The sequence below is a fragment of the Anneissia japonica genome, unplaced genomic scaffold (assembly GCF_011630105.1).
Source record: "Anneissia japonica isolate Jap-2015-1 unplaced genomic scaffold, ASM1163010v1 scaffold18213_len63581_cov115, whole genome shotgun sequence".
In the NCBI taxonomy this organism is placed as follows: Eukaryota; Metazoa; Echinodermata; class Crinoidea; order Comatulida; family Comatulidae; genus Anneissia; species Anneissia japonica.
The window spans coordinates 41,029-59,828 of record NW_022750962.1 but is presented as its reverse complement, the minus strand read 5'-3'; the positions used below and the strand labels follow the sequence as shown (position 1 = coordinate 59,828).

Below are 18,800 nucleotides of genomic sequence, written 5' to 3'. Positions count from 1 at the left end.
GGCGCCACCCCTGATTCTAAACCCTCCAGAATTTCAAATTATATTTGACAAATATATGTTACATGGCTAAATATGGTCATTATGACATCACATCATGATCATATATAGGTACATCATGACTATATGGTCATACAATAGTTGTTGTCAAAAGAAATTTGATAGTCTGGAGAGATGCTTCAGAAGACCATTGAAAATAATAACAGTCAAAACATTGTTTCGTCTCTGACTGAATCAGTATTCGTATTAAATGCCCATAGTCCATATTTTTATTGATTTGTAAAGACTTCCCGCAACAGCATGTTTACTTCAGATGCACATACCTATACCACTGTCGGTGATTCGTGTGCAAAATCGAGAGTGACGTTGTCTTAATATCAATCAATATCTGGTGGATGCACATTTTGCTTAAAAAGTACCGCTTTGTGTATTTTCATTTATCACTGTCATCGTAATACCATCATCATTATCATCGTCATCACCATCGTCGTCGTCATTATCATCTTCATCATCATAATTTGTATCATTATCATCATCATCATAATTATAATGATTATCTGTCAGCATCATAGTCCTTTTCATTTTCATCATTATCATCAGCAGCAGCAGCAGCATCATCAGAATCATCATAACCATTCATCATCATTTTCATAATTATTACTACTGCAATCATCATGATCGCCAATACCTTGGCATTGTGGTCCCGTGTAACCGTCCCAACACGAATCATTAATACATCCATATTTTCGATCACAATATGTAACATTGCAATGACACATTTGTTGACAACTGGCACCATACCATCCAGTGCCACATGCTGTGGGAGAATATGTTTATGGTACATGGTAGTTAAAATAAATGTATGCATAACTTGTATAATATCGAAAATAATTTTTCTATTTAACTTGAATAGGCCTTCATTATTTTGTGGAATTATAAATAATAATGAATCTTGAAAACTAATAATTCTACATAACCTCTTGTAGGACGGTTATTACAATGTGATCTACACTCGGAATTATTACCAAATAAACAGGCTCAAGTTTCCAAACCTTTAAGTCGTAGACGGGCAGAAATAGCTAGTTTTGTTATTGTAAATGCAATTACAGTATTCACTAGATTTAATTAAATCTCTCTAAATAATTCCTACACTTTTTGATATTTTTCACGTTTTGTTACTTCCAATGGAATAGTTTAGTTTAGATTAGTTACCAGTATCACTAGAGCATCTGTGAGTACCTGTCTATGAGAGAAATATTCAATTGATATCTCTAATTAATTAAGGTTAATTGTCGGCACTCTTTTTTCACTAATACGCCAGAAGTAATGCTATAAAATATTCTGTATTCAACAATTTTTCCTCAAATATGGGACAAACTGCCCGGTGAAATAAGGACAAACCTTTTGTTTAATTTCACTTCATCCTGAAGATCTCCCAAGCTTCATTTTACATGTTAATTTCAATTTAATATTTACTTAATTTCTGCATTTTAGTACAAAGTTTTAAGTTATTGTTTCTTTTTTTTTGACAAATGATTAATATTTTTATCTTTATTGTTGGTAATTGTGATATTTTTTATTTTTTGTGGGAAACAATCGATAGCTGATTTTTTTTCCACTTTTTTGGTTTTCCTCTCTTTTGTTGTTTCTCATTGCGTCTGTTTGTTCCTGTCTTTTGTACTTTTTTGATAAATTAAATGAAATGAAAACCTTCCCCAGACGGCCATTATCTATTATTAAGTACCCTACATCTTTAGATTATTATGTTGTGAACAATGTATTATTGAGCAATTTTACCTTGTGAACAGTCAAGTCCTCCGTAACCATCAATGCAGTTGCATCCAACTGGGTCTGGGGGGCAGAATACCACTTCCTTACAGCTTTCTTCTTTTTTCGATTTGCACAAGACACCGCAAAATCGCCCAAAGTTATTTGATCCACACCCTGCATAAATTAATACACATATAAATTGTGAGATGAAAGCAGACAGACTTGGTGGATTAAATAGCGTTATATTTTATTATAATGTGTATATACACTCGCAAAAAGACCGCCTTGGGTGGCCTTTTGCGAGAGCAGAAAGACAGAGCACTCCTGTAAAAATGACATGTTATATGACTTGGGGAACTGTCTTCTGTCTTGTCAAATTGAATCAATCATATCATGTAAGCGAGGAGGTAAGACGTGTCTCACATCCACTCCATAAGAACGCATGTGAAATACAGTTTTTCTTCTACAAACTGCCAGCATTATCGTCTCTGTTTATTCAAAAGGGTATACCAGATTATCTTTGTAACTTAATTATCGATTTAAAATATAAAAAAATACAGTATATTATTTCTGTAGGCCCTAATATTATTTCAGTCTACGGTTTCAAAAATGACGCCTAGGAAAGCCAAGCCGGACAATACTGACAAGCTTGAAACTAGCAAATCAGAGAGCACCACGCCTAAACTGGCTCCACGTGTGAAACTTAACTCGGTGTCTGATACACCTGATTTGCTCGACATAATTCGACATAAAGCCGGTTTTCCACTAGGCGAATTTATTCGCGCGAATCGAAATCGTCGGTTCATAAGCATGCGCATTCACATTTCTATCGGGTTTTTGCGAAGCGAAAAAATGCGCAACCAATCAGAGCTCAGAAAGCGTACTGAAGGTTTGTTTCGTGCGAATAAATTCGCCTAGTGGAAAACAGGCTTTACTTGGTATAATTTTAAATCAACATCTAAACTGGAATAGCCATTGTGATCACATTTCCAATAAAATCTCTAAAAAAAATAGGCATTCTTAATACAATTAAAAATATTATCCCTAAAAGCGTAATGGTAACGTTGTATAATTCTCTAATAGTGCCACATCTAAACTACGGCATACTTGTTTGGGGTTATGATTGTAAAGGTCACAATGCTTAAAAAAAAAAAAGCTATACGGATAACACCTTAAGGTAAATATAACGCTCATACTGAACCTCTATTAAAGAAGCTACATTTGCTTAAGTTATCTGATATTCATAAACTCTGCCAAATTACTTTTGACCATAAATATGTGAATAGCATGTTGCCTGCGTATTTCCAAACTTTTTTTACATATTATTCGTGTACATCACGAATTTGCAAAAAGTGCATTCGTGCTAGTTTACCTTCTGTTGTGAGCCATACTGGAAATGTAATAATTTATAAAGTACATACTCATTCTCTGAAAGGATTCACAACATACACAAAAAATGTATTTATAAATGATTATCTTGAGGTGTGTGTTATTAATAATTGCTATATTTATAGGCCAACTGATAATTGACTTTTATTTTCTTAGTAATCACATAAAAATGTTGCTAACTCTAATGCACGTTCATATTTACCTGGTATGTCCTATGAAATTTACGTATTATGTACGTTATATGCAGTTTAATATTGTTTTTCCCTTTTCTATTTACATTGTGCTTGTAGAGAAGAACTATTTTTAATACCTTGTCACCAAAATGAATCATAATATTTAGAACTGGTAGTACGGGTTTATTTGGTGATGGCATAGCGGAGGTCGGGGGCTGAAATCTTCAAATGCATATAACTGTTATTTTTAACACTATTATTCATTAATAAATGAAAATAGTAATGATTCTATTATTATCTTAATTATTATTGTTATTATTATTATTATTATTATTATTAATATTAATATTATTTTTATTATTATTATTATATTCTTAGATTTTTCATTGGTGGCTCTTATGCTAGCGGCTGTTGCAGCCATAATAAGGGCCTCCCAGATCCATTTATCTCTTTTTAATATTTTTAGTACTGTGATTCTGTTATATTTTCTGTATTTGCTTATATTATTTTGGATCAAATAAATCATGTGTGTGTCTGAGTCTGTCACCCTCCCATCTTTTGAGAGACTTAAAAGTCAAAACTAATAAAAAAAATCCCTCACCACCCAAAAACATAAATAAGTTGCTTACTCTTTACAAACATTTTTTAAAACATTTCCCCCCTAAAATACACTATCATGTTAGGGGTGGAGATTGGGGTCAGGATGACGGCGACGATCAGACCAGGGGCGGGGGTGCGGAAACGCCCCTCAAAAAGGCAAAAATGTTACGCTGGTGTAGGCCTAAACCTAGGCCTACCTAGTACTACACCTGTAATTTGTTAATCCTTGTGCAATAATAAATTACATTTTTCTAGTTATTAATGTTTAATATTTTTAAATATTAATATTTATAATATAATAAAAATGAAACAATATAACCGGAAAATAAGTTACAGACGAACAAAGTATTTATCTAATTACAAAATATTACGCTTATTTTGTCAAACCACGATACAAAATTAAGAACACAATTGTGCCAAAAAAAAAGACATTAAAATACGTCACAAAACGCTACAAACCCGGAGCGGCTGGGGGCTTTGCCCCCACACCCCAAAAAGTTAGCCCTTCACGGCCCCTTGCCCCAACACCTGGCCCGGGCCCTTCGGACCCTTAGTTACGCCACTGATATTTTGTAGTTCCGCATTTAAAATTTTTGCACCCCCCTCCCCACACTCTTCATAATGTTTAAACATTAATAATTAATTCATTCTGAAATCCCAGTGGGCCAAATACTGCAGGTATTGCCATATATAGAATATTCATATTCTAAAACTGTATTGTACAGTAGGCCTACATGCTAAAATATTGCAATAGATGCTAACATTCCTTATTCCCCACGTATTGACTTATTTTAATATATATTATTCCGTTATATTTACTGAAAATTCATTTGCATCGGCCGCACTAACTGAAGTGGTACGCTCCACTTACCTATATAAATATAGTGCTGAATAGACAAGTGACCATCAGATTGAAAGTGCTCACATTTTGTATTCATCATTTGATAGATAATTTTAATATCTGTCGTATAATACCAAATATATTTAAATCGATTTTTTATTAACTAACGTACTAGCTTTAAAATACCATTTTAGGAAAAAGGTGTAAAATTAGAAAATTTTGAGGTAGATGATCTTTGACATACTGTAACACAAAAATATCAAAATTGATAATGTCTGATTTTTTTAATAGGTGTTTTATTTTGTATAATAGGTCAGTTTTTGGGAAAGTATCACACGAACAGGTTGTTAGCTTTCGTATTTATTTAATAAAACATGTATTATTAAATTTAGCGGAAAAAGTCATAAAAAAATGTTTGGTCACAAGCTAATATAATTTGTCATATAAATCATTCGATAGATAATTTAAATAGCGTTTGTATGATATCAAATATAATATTCAAATTGAATTTTCCAGTGACGGACTAGTTTCAAAATACCATTTTAGGGTAAAAACGTGTAAACTTTGCCATTTCTTGATCAATTTTAGCACCTAAATCCAAAATTCTAAGAGGTAATGATGAGGATTCATTTTGTTGCCAGCTTGTAACAAATCATACGTACGAAAAAAATGTTTTGAGCACTTTCAATGTTAACCCGCCTAGAATATTACGGTACTTTGCTCTTTCCACAGTACTAACGTAATTTGCATAATGAATACTCACATTTTGTAGATTTATGTCTATATAAAAACCAATAATGGTAAGACACCTACAAGACTGATGCTACGATATATTTCGTGCAGATCTGTGCACGCGTCTGGACGGTAAATCGTCACAAATTGTTGGTCCTTACTCAAATATATGTATATGTATGTAATCTAGTATGGTTATTGAACTGTATATTTTACCGCTATCATAATCAGTGTGTTGCATTGCAAACGGTGGTTTTGAGTATCAAATGTAAAAATATATATATAAACTAATATCCCGATACTTGCTAAAGTATTTGAAAAAGTTGTCGCATCAGCGCTTGTCAAGTACCTGGATGAAAATCAACTTTTCGATCCTTACCAGTCAGCTTATCGGACGAGACATAGAACAGAATGTACTCTTCGTAAGGTCGTCAATGACATGTCGATTGCGCGTGTGACTGCCACTGTGTTCTATTGGTGTATCTTGATCTGTTAGCCGCATTTGATACCATCGATCACGTTATACTCATTCGTCGGGTGTCTGAAATCGCAGTCTCTGGCACTCCCTTGGCATGTTTTTTTTTTCTTACCTGTCATCTAGGCACCAATTAGTGCGAGGGAATTCTGTTCTTTCCGAACCTCTGGCTGTCAAATGGGGAGTTCCACAAGGTTCTACCATTGGACCTATTCTCTACTTGATATACATACAACCACTTGGTATGATCATTCAGAAGTATGACATACCCCATGTACGCAGATGATACTCTTTTGTGCACACCCTTTCCCTTAAAGTGTTTCAATGTAAAATTGCACAATTGCGAGAAACAACAACGCTCGAGCTCAACTAAGGAGGCTAGGCCTACGCTAGCAGCAAGGCCCGTCCATTTTAGTGCATGCCGGGGAGTGACGAACTGAAATTGTTTGGTTTAAACAAAAAGATCCAGTATTATTATCTATATATACTTTAAGACCTATAAACATCATACAGTATACGATTGACTTTACAAATGGACTGTATAACTTTTTAAAAAATGTAAAAAAACAAATAATAAAAACTAAACAGTCCAGTTAGCCCTAAAAAGGGCAAAACCAATAAAGTCAAAAACGGGACAAAGCAACATCCAATCGGAGACGGTTGAAGTGCAAGAGCGCAAAATTCAAACGGCACGAGCAAGCCTAGCATAACTACCGGTAGCGATCTTCTCGTAACGAAGAAAGTATCTGCTAAAGATGCCTCAACATTACGATGGAAAAGATTCAAAACTCTGCCAAACAATCAAGGTGTAGATAAGCTGCCACCAACTGCAGGAGCCTTATATTCAGCCTATATTGCGTGTACATCTGCAGGCCAATATATGGAGCCAGGATACTGTTATTCATCCAGAAATCCCTGATCCATGGAAACTGGGCTGGGTTATGGAAGATGGTAAATTGAGACCTGTCTTGTCAGAAAAGCAGGCTGCCCCTGATAGAATTGCTGAGCTTATCAGATGTACCTGTTCAATATGTACATGTTTAAATAATACATGTACGTGTAGGAGAAATAATCTTCAGTGTACTGAGATGTGTAACTGCGAAGCGGAAGGGAGTTTCTGCAACAACTTTCCATTGTTGTCGAGTGTTTCTGATTCATCAGACAGTGATGGTGATGAAGAAAGTGATAATGAACATTAGCATATTATAAAATCACTGATGTAGGTAAATATAAGTAAATCACAGTATGTAATATGATTACATAATACTAACACACACACACCCACACATTATATATAAATGTATCACCACAGGTAATAGTTTTAAGTTCGGCACGATGTCTTTTGAATTTATAATTGGCCCTAATTAGTTCAGCAGTTATGTCGAAAAATCGTGCACTTTATGATAAAAACATGAAACTTGGCAAACATGTACTATGAACCATAGCTAATATTTCCAGGTAGGGACTCACGTCAACAGTACCCTCTCTCGGCCAGAAATGGAAAATTTCTATTTTTAGCCATATTCAATATAGAAATGTACTTTAAATCCTGTCTCTTATACACATCTAGATGTGTATAGCATTTTAATAACATAAACTTACAATATTAGTGACAATTTTAGAGAAAAATGGCGGCCATTTTGAAACTGCTGGCAACCCCCCTTACGTATGAAAAAAAAATGTTGCACATACATTTTGATTTATCTATGTCTACTCTACGTCATATCCAATTTTTTTTTTAATATAGCAAAAAAAAATGCAACCTCTGATATTACTACATTTCGGACTGGACTAAATGGGTCATTTAAAATGGCATATAATACTTGATTGTGCTGCACGAGTAATGAAAAGCTTTATTTTAACTTGAGTTACATACTGTGACAATTTTTATTTTTTTGGTTAGGTCTTGATTTTGCATAATTACCAAGGCCTACTAACCACGTTTTCTTGGGAAACAGGGAGCCTGGGGGAAATCAGAGAGAGAGTAAGGAAAAGCGCGTTTCTCGGGGCGTTTCTTCATTAAATGAAACAGGGTGACAGTTATTTTCAAATTAAGAGAAGAGCTGAGAATAGGCAGCTCTAAAATACTGGATGCCATAAGACCTGCCAAAATGGCAGAGCACCAATTAATGTATAAATGAGGCCTAAGCCTAGTTATTAATGTTAGGCATAGTAATCTGCAGGTTCTTGAATACATGGCTAGACCAAGTTACAGTAATTACATGTAATGCCGAAATGATTATTTATTTATTTATTTATTATTATTATTATTATTATTATTATTATTATTATTATTATTATTATTATTAATTATTATGTTACTATAACCAACTTATAGGCCTACCGTAAGGGGAACTTAGACAATGGAGGAATTAGATAACAATTAAAAAATCGACGTTAAGGAAAAATAACACAAAAGATATTCCCCTTGGGCTAGTTATTAATTATAGGCCTAGTAAATAGTATTACAAGGCTTAGGCCAAGGTACTTAATGCTGAAATTATTATTATTATCATTATTATTATTTAACATGAATTTTACATTACAAGGATAGTTTGGCCAAGTTCAATAACGCCGGAAAGGTATATTTTATTTATTTAATAATATTTCTCTTATGCACTCTATTATTTATTTTATGCTTCAATTTTTTCCATTTTTTTGTTTTCAAAATTTTAATCAACGTCTGTATGTGAAGCGTGACTGTTGGTATCAGCCTAGGACCCTAGGGACCTAGGCCTAGTAGGAGGGGCCTAGGCAGGACTTAAATTCAGTCTGTAGTTAGGCCTATAGTTTATCCTCTTTCTCTCTAGTCTTTGGTATTACCGTACAGATCTAAACTTTATAAAAGGGGGTACTAGCTGTTGTTGTTGTTGTTGTTGATATTATACTAACATGTAATAACATCCAAGAAGGTCACAGTTATAGTTACACAATACATCCCATGAATCCGTCAGATATCTCAGGCCTACCGTAGGTAAACATAGAAAGAGCAATAATAGTAAAACTCGAGCGTCACGACATTGCGAAGTGTCTGCTCTTGTTCCTCGTATCAAACTCAGCCGAGTCAATCCGAGATGGCGCGAGTGAAGTTTCATGCAAATTTTTCGTACGGAAAAAAAATCGGCCTATCGGTAATACACATGGCGACGAAAGTGAGATCGAAGCAATTTTTAAGAATGTAACAAGTGTCAGTGAAAACGCCAGAGCAGTACTTTGTGAAAAATGCAACGTATAGTACCGTATTAACTGTATAAAATCTGATGAAGACCATCTCAGATCCACCATGGTTGGGGCTGAGGTAAGAAAATGTATAATTATAGCACCTCTAGATAGCCGGAAATGGCACTCTCAGACTTAAACCTTAATATAATTTCCTTTTTTCCATGTTTTTCATAATCCTGAAAACATTAGAGGGATGGGGAGGAAAGGCTGGCTGGGGAACCTTAAATACACCACTGATTTGAAATCATAGTAATCATAATTACTCCTCTAAAAACCGGGTATTATTGAGGGGCTCGCTGGCCGTTGTAATCTTCAAAAATGTTAAATTTGTAATTATTTAAAATTATTACTTTTTAAAACTTTTTATTTATTTATTACGGTATAGAAAAAAATGTACAAAACGGTAGCACGCAGAAACTTTTTTACAATAGATAAAGATATAAAAAACGAATCTAATTATTAAGCTACAGAATAGATTGCACTTCAATTTAAAACTTCAATTCATATTTACACCTAAAAAATTGAATTAAGTACGGTAATAAATAACAAGAATAAGAAGCTATATATACAAATTTATATTGAGAAAAAAAAAGTATATTATTGGATTACATAAAAGTAGATTATAAAAATTAATTAACAATTAAAAATTTAAAACTAATACTTAAAATACAAAAATTATCTGCAGCTCTTCAATCAAAGCTATGTACTTTACTATTATACTTATTATTATTTCACAATTATTATCAGGCATTTAGTTTTTTAATAATGTAAGGTATTGATGAATTTTTGTGTCGACTTCTTTTCATTTTCGGTAATGGAAAACTATTGGAGTGACGTAAGCTGTATTCACCGACTCTTTCAGCTGGTAACATATCACGGTGCCTTTTCGACATTAAAATTTCTTTTTCGAACTTTAAAATTATTTGTTCCCTGCGCTCAGCAAGACTAAGTAATTTTTAGTTGATTTAGGGCAGTAACATAATTTTCATATTTTTGACCAAGTATAATTTTGCATGCTCGCTTTTGCAACCTCTCAATTTGGTTAGACTGGTGTTTAGTAAGACTACAGTGCCAAACTACACATGAATACTCAGTCAGTGGCCGGATATAGAGTTTTTAAATTCTAATCATTTCCCCAATTGGGGCATTATAACCTCTCTCCGTGCATACAGATGAAACATTCTTTTACTTGCTCTAGAAATTATACTATTAACTTGTACATCCCAACGTAAATTGTCTTGTAACTCAAGTCCTAACAACTTACTTTATATTATGGACAGTATCTATATTTTTACCATTTATAGTGTATTGGGGATAATTGATCTGGGACTTTATGAAATTTTTATTGATAACATGACATTTGGCTGGCTTGGGCTGCATGTCATTATCTCTACACAAATTACCTAGATAATCCAGGTGGGTTTAAAGTTCTGACGTTTATCTTTTGTATTAACTATTTCTCCTAGGGTCAAATCATCGACAAATTTCTAACGATTTTCAGTAGTGGTTTCCGCATTATTTACCATAACTGTAAATAATTTATGTCGGGCCCCAATTTGGTACCCTGGGGACACCACAGGTAATAGTTTTAAGTTCGGCACGATGTCTTTTGAATTTATAATTGGCCCTAATTAGTTCAGCAGTTATGTCGAAAAATCGTGCACTTTATGATAAAAACATGAAACTTGGCAAACATGTACTATGAACCATAGCTAATATTTCCAGGTAGGGACTCACGTCAACAGTACCCTCTCTCGGCCAGAAATGGAAAATTTCTATTTTTAGCCATATTCAATATAGAAATGTACTTTAAATCAGCCTCAGCTCTTCGTTTATATATTATTAGTAGTCACATTAAAATAAGTATTAAAGAGGATTTGTTTGGTATATAAGCGTAAAAATTACAATTAAAGCGCCTTCCAGTGGTAAACAAAAAATTGAAATTTCTATTTTAGTCATATTAATGGCAGTATTCCTTTAAACTTTAAAGTTAGATTTAAACAACATTTTATAGTATTAAGATACAAATGACAACGGTTAATCGAAGATTTTTTTTTAAACCGTCAACCGGTGTTCATGGCATTATTGAAAGACATTGAACATTTAAAAAAAAGATGCCTTGTCCCATGAAAGCAGCCAATTTCCAAGGGCAAAAAAAATCTTTAAATATACCTAGGCATGGTACTTAACCAATCAGCTTAATGTAAAAATAAATATATAAATAAAATAATAATAATAATAATAATAATAATAATAATAATAATAATATTTTTTTTTTATTAATCAATTAATTAATTTTTTTTCTTTTTATTTTTATTTTTTTTATTTTTTTTTGTTTTTTTGTTTCCGCAACTCTTAGCTTAAGATGTCATTCGCATTTTCTATATATTTATTTGTATTATAAAACATCCTGTAATTTGCTTCTGCTGTTGGATGATTTTCGAAATAAAATGAATAAAATAAATAAATAAAATAACCCCAGAAGTATATTACAAAATGTTTTTTTTAAATATAAATGTACACTTTCGATACTAAAATCCCAGGATCATTCAGATAAAATACATGACAGTATTCAAGTTCAATTTAAATAGTTTTTTATGGTATAAAAATGACAACGGATGATCAAACAGTTTTGCAAAAACATTAACCGGGGTTTAGGGCATTATTAAAAGACATTCAGAATTTAAGAAAAAACACAAAGATGCCTTATCCCATGCAAACCTCAAATTTCCAACGACAAAACATCTTTAAAAATACATCTTGGCAAGGCACTTTAACAATCAAGTTAATGCAAAAAAGAAATCTCCAGAAGTATGCAACAAATAATCAAGCAAGCTCGACCAATCGGACCCACCCTTGAAACAAAATACCCACGACCCAGCACAACCCTCTGTCGCACCGCCCCACTCCACCAACTCTAAAAGCCAATCCATAATGAGTTTACACAAGTCTCCATGAAAACAGAAGATGCCTAATTTTCCACCGTATGTTTTACAGAATGAACAAACATCACGTAAACAAACCCCAGCAATTTACAACATTCTTTTGAACCTAAATTTTACAAATACATTTTTTGTTATTCTTTTGATACAAATAAACCCAAGGAAAATTCAGTAAAATCTACTATTTTACTCCATTTAGCTGTAAAGTTGTACATAGTATTTCTTTCCGTGGCAATATTTCTTTCACCGTTAAATTTGACAATATTTCAATCTCAAAATCTACAGAAGTACGAACTATTGGTTTGACTCTTGACCAATCTCTATCTATAGAGAAACACATATTTGATACTGTACTTGCAAAGCTGTTAGGTACCACTTCATCTTCATCTACCGTTCTCAACTGTCCCATTGGTCACATAAACACTTGCGGCGATCCTTCTGTTATTGATGCTGCTCCAAAACTTTGGAACCAGCTACTTGAGACTGTACGTGACTCTCCATCTTTGATTGTCTTCAATCATGGCTCATATCCCATCTTTTCACTTAACTTTAATTCTGAACTCGATTTCTTTTCTTTTGGTTTTTGATTTTTTTTTTTGTGCACTTGGGTTGTGGTTTGTTAGCGCACAGAGACGATTTTGTATTACTCGTTATATAAGCATATCACCATTACCATTAAAATAATAGGTATGTATGTATGCATGTTTCAAAGTTCAGGGTAATTAGCAATTTCTAATTTGATCGTTGTTTTTGTAACATGATCGCATTGATCGAGGCGTCAGCGTCAATATCGGTGATGAATAAAATCGCCTAAAAACACACTTTATTTTCAGAAAATAACTCTTTCATACAATAAATATGTTTTCAAAATACATACTGTACCAAGTATATCGACATATTTCCATCATTTGACCAAAACAATGCATGTGCTGTCAATTACGCTTGAAGCCAGCTTGTGTGTTTACAAAAATGAAAACTAACCCTGAACATGGCTTTTGAACTTTCTATTATCGGTGACTTGCGCCCTCTCCACGTTGAAAAAGATGAGAAAATAAGGAAAATGTTGATATAAAGATCGTCATATTATCGTAATTTTTCATATTTTTCATAATGTTTTTTGACACCACCAAGGCTTAATTTTCACACGACCTTGAACGGCTAGGCAGAAAATGATAAATTATGGATTTTACTTCGCGAAGTAGGTAGGCTGTTAGCACACGGAACGGAAAGAGTGGCTGAACGCGGCGAGGTGCCTAGAGAACTTAGTCTAGACCCCCTTCGTAGATGTATTTTTATTCTGGCTGCTGGTTCAGAATTCAATAATTCATTTTCAAAATTATTCATAAAAAATATTTATAAATATTAAAATCTATAATTGGAAATAATTTATTTTATTTACTTTTTAAATAATCTTACAACACTAAAATAATAGGTTATAATAGGTTAAGCATTTTTTAAAATTATCTTTCAATTGGTATTAATCATTATTGTATTATTCCACCTTTAGAAAAAGTGATATTTAACAATATTTCTGTCACTGAAAAAATCTGAACTAATTGTTTACAAATATTTACGGGTCAATGGTGGCAAAGAAGCAGTGGCGTATCTACGTGTCTTGAAATAGTGGTGCTGATGGGAGGGGGTGCAAAGGTGAAGTGGTGGCGGGCTCAATGATCAGCTGAGGGGCGCTAATTCAGAAAGTAAGGCGATTTTAGGTGATTATTAACTACTTGATTGTGATTGGGGGTGACTGGGGGCGCGTGTAATTTTTTGAGGGGTATGCAAAGGTTCTATTAAGATTCAAATAGGCCTACGTAAAGTATTAAATCTCTATCTCTATAATTAAGCATTTATTTCATTAAATGTGTGGAGTCTTGTAAAAATATATTGCCTCGACCAACACTGTGCCACTTATAAATATCTTTGGCAGGGGTGGCGCCAACGGGGGGGGGGAGCCCCCGTCAGGGAGAGCTTCCCCCACCCCGTCGGGGAGAAATTTACATTTTTGAATGGAAAATTTTCTTCATAAAGATTTTTGAATATGATTTCAAAATTATTGTAGGCTTCGTCAGGGTCATGTACATCAAGGACTTCAGACCACTGTTACTGTCTCTTATACACATCTCCCTGGCGCCACCCCTGATCTTTGGTAAGACCAGTTTATTTCACTCTCGGGCTATACTCACCTATTTCACAGTTGGCTCCTTTAAATCCTGCCGGACATATGCATAGACCAGTTATGTCATCACATACACCGCCATTGTAACATACGGGACAGTCAAGTTCACATGAAGGAGGGTTCCATTTTGGAGAAGGACACGCTTCAATGAGACTTTATGCATTAATAAGTTTAAATTACTAGCATAATGATATTTTATCTTGATATCTATATTTCATATGACAACCTGTGAAATATGAGAAGATGCAACTAGGCTCCATGTAGAAGCCTAGTGTGTACTTATTATAGCCAGTCAAATAAAACCTATAGGATTATATTTTCCATTACCTCTAACAATGAGTCTCATTATTCCATGGTTTCCATCTTTTCCATATTCATCTTGATAACATTCATAAACACCGCCATCTTGCTTTCGTACATTTTCAATTTTGATTGTCGAACTTCCGTTCCATTTTGAAATGACGTCACCGTAGTTATGAGTCCATTGTAGATCAGTCATTGGTCGGTTTGTGGTCATAATTATTTCTACGTTCTCTCCTAATCCAACTGTCAATGTTCGTTGTTCAAACGTAATTTTTGCTTTTAAAGTTAAAAAAAGAAAAAACGTGTTAATAAGTGCAAGAATTAAATAATATAGCCTACAAATATGGTAAATTTGAGCGAGCCAAATGGCCGAGCGGTTAAGGCAGGGGCACCGTGATCATAGCCAACAATATCGGCACGGGTTCGCGGCCGGCTTGCTCCTATAGTGCTGGTGATGGAACAAGGCTTTTAGGATAAGGACTATAAACCGTAGGCCCAGTGTCAATTCAATTCAATTCAACATTTATTTACTTCCTTTTTAACAGAGATACATAATACAATGGTTTTTAAATAAATTGAAAATGCATAAAATCATGAAAATTAAAATGACAAGAGTAAGGAAGATGGCAAGACCCGAGAAGATAAGAAAAACCAATCTTGTGATGGGACAGCCAGAAAAAACGAAGAGAAAAGCAAAAGAGACAGCACAGGACAGAGACAAACAGACAAAACATTCAAAACAAATCGAAAACAGACCGACAGACCAAAAAAGTGGAAATAGGGAGATATAAGTGTTTTTTTGAATTGGTTAGCAAAAATGTTAATGGAAGATGCATTGACTAAATGAGAGTGTAACGAGTTCCAAAATGTAGGGCCCTAAAATCTGATATTATGCTAGAAATAATTGTTTCTGTGGGTGGGTATACGGATATTGGAGCTATTTTGTGTACTGTAATTATGAAAGGAGTAATTGGATTTGAAAATGTTACAGAAAAGAGTTGGTAAGTGACCGTGATTGGAGGCGTACATAAATAGACATTGCTGAAGAGAGTTAATGTCAGCGAATTTTAGAAAATTGAGATTAGAAAATAAAGGAGAAGAATGAGATCATGGTGGAGCGCCAGATATAATCCTGGTAGCCTTCTTTTGAATGATTTGAAGTTTACTTAAGTTGGAAGGGTAGGTGTTTCCCCAAACAATGTTGCAGTAACTCAGATAGGGGAGAATAAGGGAGCAATAAAGAATACGAAGAACGTTGGGGGAACATATGAGGATAACCTAGAAATAATATCAAGCCTTTTGGATAGCTTATTTTCAATTTGGCTGATTTGCTTTTCTCCAATTTAATCCACTGTCAAGATAAACCCCTAAGAACTTAGAAAATTGGGTATTTGGAACTTCATGATTATCAATATAAATTTTTAAAATTTAAATATCGAGAGTTTGTGATTTGTTGGGGCTTCGAAACAGGATGAAGCTACACTTCTCGTGATTGATTAAAAGTTTGTTGGCGGTAAAATATTGAGAAATGGAAATTAAATTAGAGTTAACAGTATTGAATAAGGAATGGATATTTTTTTAGAATATAGAATAGTGGTGTCGTCAGCATAAAGAAAAAAAAAAGAAGGTTTTAAGACAAGTGAATATCATAATTATTTAAAAGGAATAGAAGAGGGCCCAATAAGGATCCCTAGGGGACACCACAAATAATCTGGCGAAAACTGAAGATGGTGTTAGAAGACTTAGTGCATTGTAAACGGTTAGAGAGGTAACTTCGAAAAAGATTAAGGGCTGGACCGCGGATACCATAGTGAGAAAGTTTAAATAAAAGGATATTGTGGTCAGTTGTGTCAAATGCTTTGGAGAGGTCAATAAAAATTCCTATAGTAAACTGGCTATTCTCAAATGCATCGACAATTTTATTGGTGAGGTCAGTAAGAGCAACGGATGTATTTGTAGCCTTTTCTAAACCCAAATTGTCTGTCATAAAGTATATTAAATTTTGTAATAAATTTAAGAGTTTTGTCATAGATAATTTTTTCAAGGGCTTTTGAGAAGACTGATAAGATTGAAATAGGGCAATAATTTGAAAGATCAGATTTGAAGTCCAGATTTAAAAATTGGTGTAACACAGGCTAGCTTTATTCTGTTAGGAAAGACCCCTTGGAAATTGAAAGGTTAACAATATGACATAATGGGTTTAGTGATGATGTTGGCAACATGTTTAATGACTTTGGTATGAAAATTATCAATACCGGGTAATTTATTGACTTTAAATGAGTTTAATATACAGGCCACTTCAGTTTTATTAACAGGGGTTAGAAAAATAGAATTTGGTGTAGGGTTGAGTAAGAATTCCTTAAAGGATTTGTTAATTTAGGGAATTTTGTTAGCTAAAGAAGGTCCAGTTTCAACGAAGTAGTCATTAAAATGCAGATGCAATTGTGGCGGGATCCTTTTGTTCGCTATTACAATTGAAATAGGGATTTCTTTGATTATTGGGGGACTTTTTATCAGCAGATTTATAGTATTCAAGGTAGACTTGATATCATTTTGTGTTTAAGGAATAAATTTTTGAAGTGGCTAGCTTTGGTAATTTTAATAAGTGAATTTAATTTGTTGCGAAATTGTTTGTAATTGGTTTCATTTTTGTTAGATGGGCAATGAACAAATTTTGCGTAAAGTCTTTGCTTATATTTAATAGAGTTAAGAAGGCCGTCAGACATCCATGGTTTTAGTTTATGAGATTTTTTTTTACATTTTTGAATGGAAAATTTTCTTCATAAAGATGTTTGAATATGATTTCAAAATTATTGTAGGCTTCGTCAGGGTCATGTACATCAAGGACTTCAGACCACTGTTAGTTACAAATTTGTTGTCGGAAAGGTTGAGGGATTAATATTTCTAAATCTTGGTATTGCTTCCCTATCTGAGCCAACTGAATCATTGGGTGGGTGACGAATATTGAATAGATAGGGTATATTAAAAACAGGGAGATGATCACTTATGTCACTGTAGAGTAAACCACTAAAGTTAGGGCAATCAAACATATTGGTAATAATATTGTCAAGCAGGCTAACAGAGGTATTTGTAATACGGGATGGTCTATGGATAAGAGGGAGATAAGGATAACTAAAGAAGGAATTTACGAAGTAATGGGCATCTTTGCTAGATTCATCTTTAAGGATATCCATGTTGAAGTCACCAAGAACATAGACATAACACTGTCAAACTGATCAATAAATTGCGTAGGATCAAGGGAGGGAGCTCAATACAGGGTGCCAACAATAATGTTTTTCAGATTAGGTTGAATAATTTTGATAAAAATTTATTCACAAATATCGGGATTAAGGTTGAGATCTTTTCGTAAAGAGATCTGAATGCTATCCCGGGTATATATGGCTACTCCACCACGTTTATGAGTTCTGTGGTTAGCAACAATGTTATAATTAGGAAGTTGGACCAGTGGATTATCGTTTTTGAGCCAAATCTCACTAACTTAAATTATTTCAAATGGAAAATTCAGGGACGTCAGAAGCTGTTTAATTTCGACAATATTTTTTTTAACACTTCTAGAGTTGAATTGTATTGTGGAAAACTGTTTCTTTTGGTATTATTGACTAAAGATGAGAACTGGCTAGGGTAATAATATTCGGAAGTACTAAACTGGTTATTAAAAAATTGAAAATCGGGGTCAAAATCAGATGTAAATTGTCATGAGTATCTTCAGAGGGAGAAAAAAGTTGGTCAGCTAGTCGGTCGGTGTTCGAAGTCTTTACAGAGGGTTCGACATTGAAATGATACATAAAAAACATAGAAAAGGAAGGCCAATCAAGAGGAAAAGGGGAAAAAAATCAGTTAGTAAATGGCCAGTGAAAAAAAGCTTTGTTTACTTAAAACGTCAATGAAACGCAAAACATAAAAGACTCACAAATTGCTTGAAATTCATTGGATGAATCACGGTATAAATAGTAAAAATATAAGATATGTGTATGATAAAAAAAATTCAATATCATTAATGCAAAGTAACGAGATTATATATACTAGCATTACAATAATCCATACAAAAAAGATGTATTGTTAGAGCATCATAATCATGACATTAGACACAATATACGGTAGTAATTAAAAGTGGTTAATAATGGCAGGTAGCATTATTGTAACAAATATGATGTAA

The 18,800-nt window shown here is 33.6% G+C and overlaps 1 protein-coding gene across 1 annotated transcript in view; it reads right to left on the bottom strand.

Annotated features, from left to right (window-relative positions):
- LOC117121588 (tyrosine-protein kinase receptor Tie-1-like) overlaps nt 1–18,800 on the bottom strand; it is a 46,542-nt gene that overhangs the window by 3,602 nt on the left and 24,140 nt on the right. Inside the window, exons 3-6 of the mRNA XM_033266823.1 lie at nt 14,648–14,899; nt 14,328–14,462; nt 1,795–1,941; nt 686–814 (exon numbers count right to left, since the gene is read on the bottom strand). Of these exons, the coding sequence (XP_033122714.1) occupies nt 686–814; nt 1,795–1,941; nt 14,328–14,462; nt 14,648–14,899 (663 nt within the window). The remainder of the gene's footprint in view (nt 1–685; nt 815–1,794; nt 1,942–14,327; nt 14,463–14,647; nt 14,900–18,800) is intronic.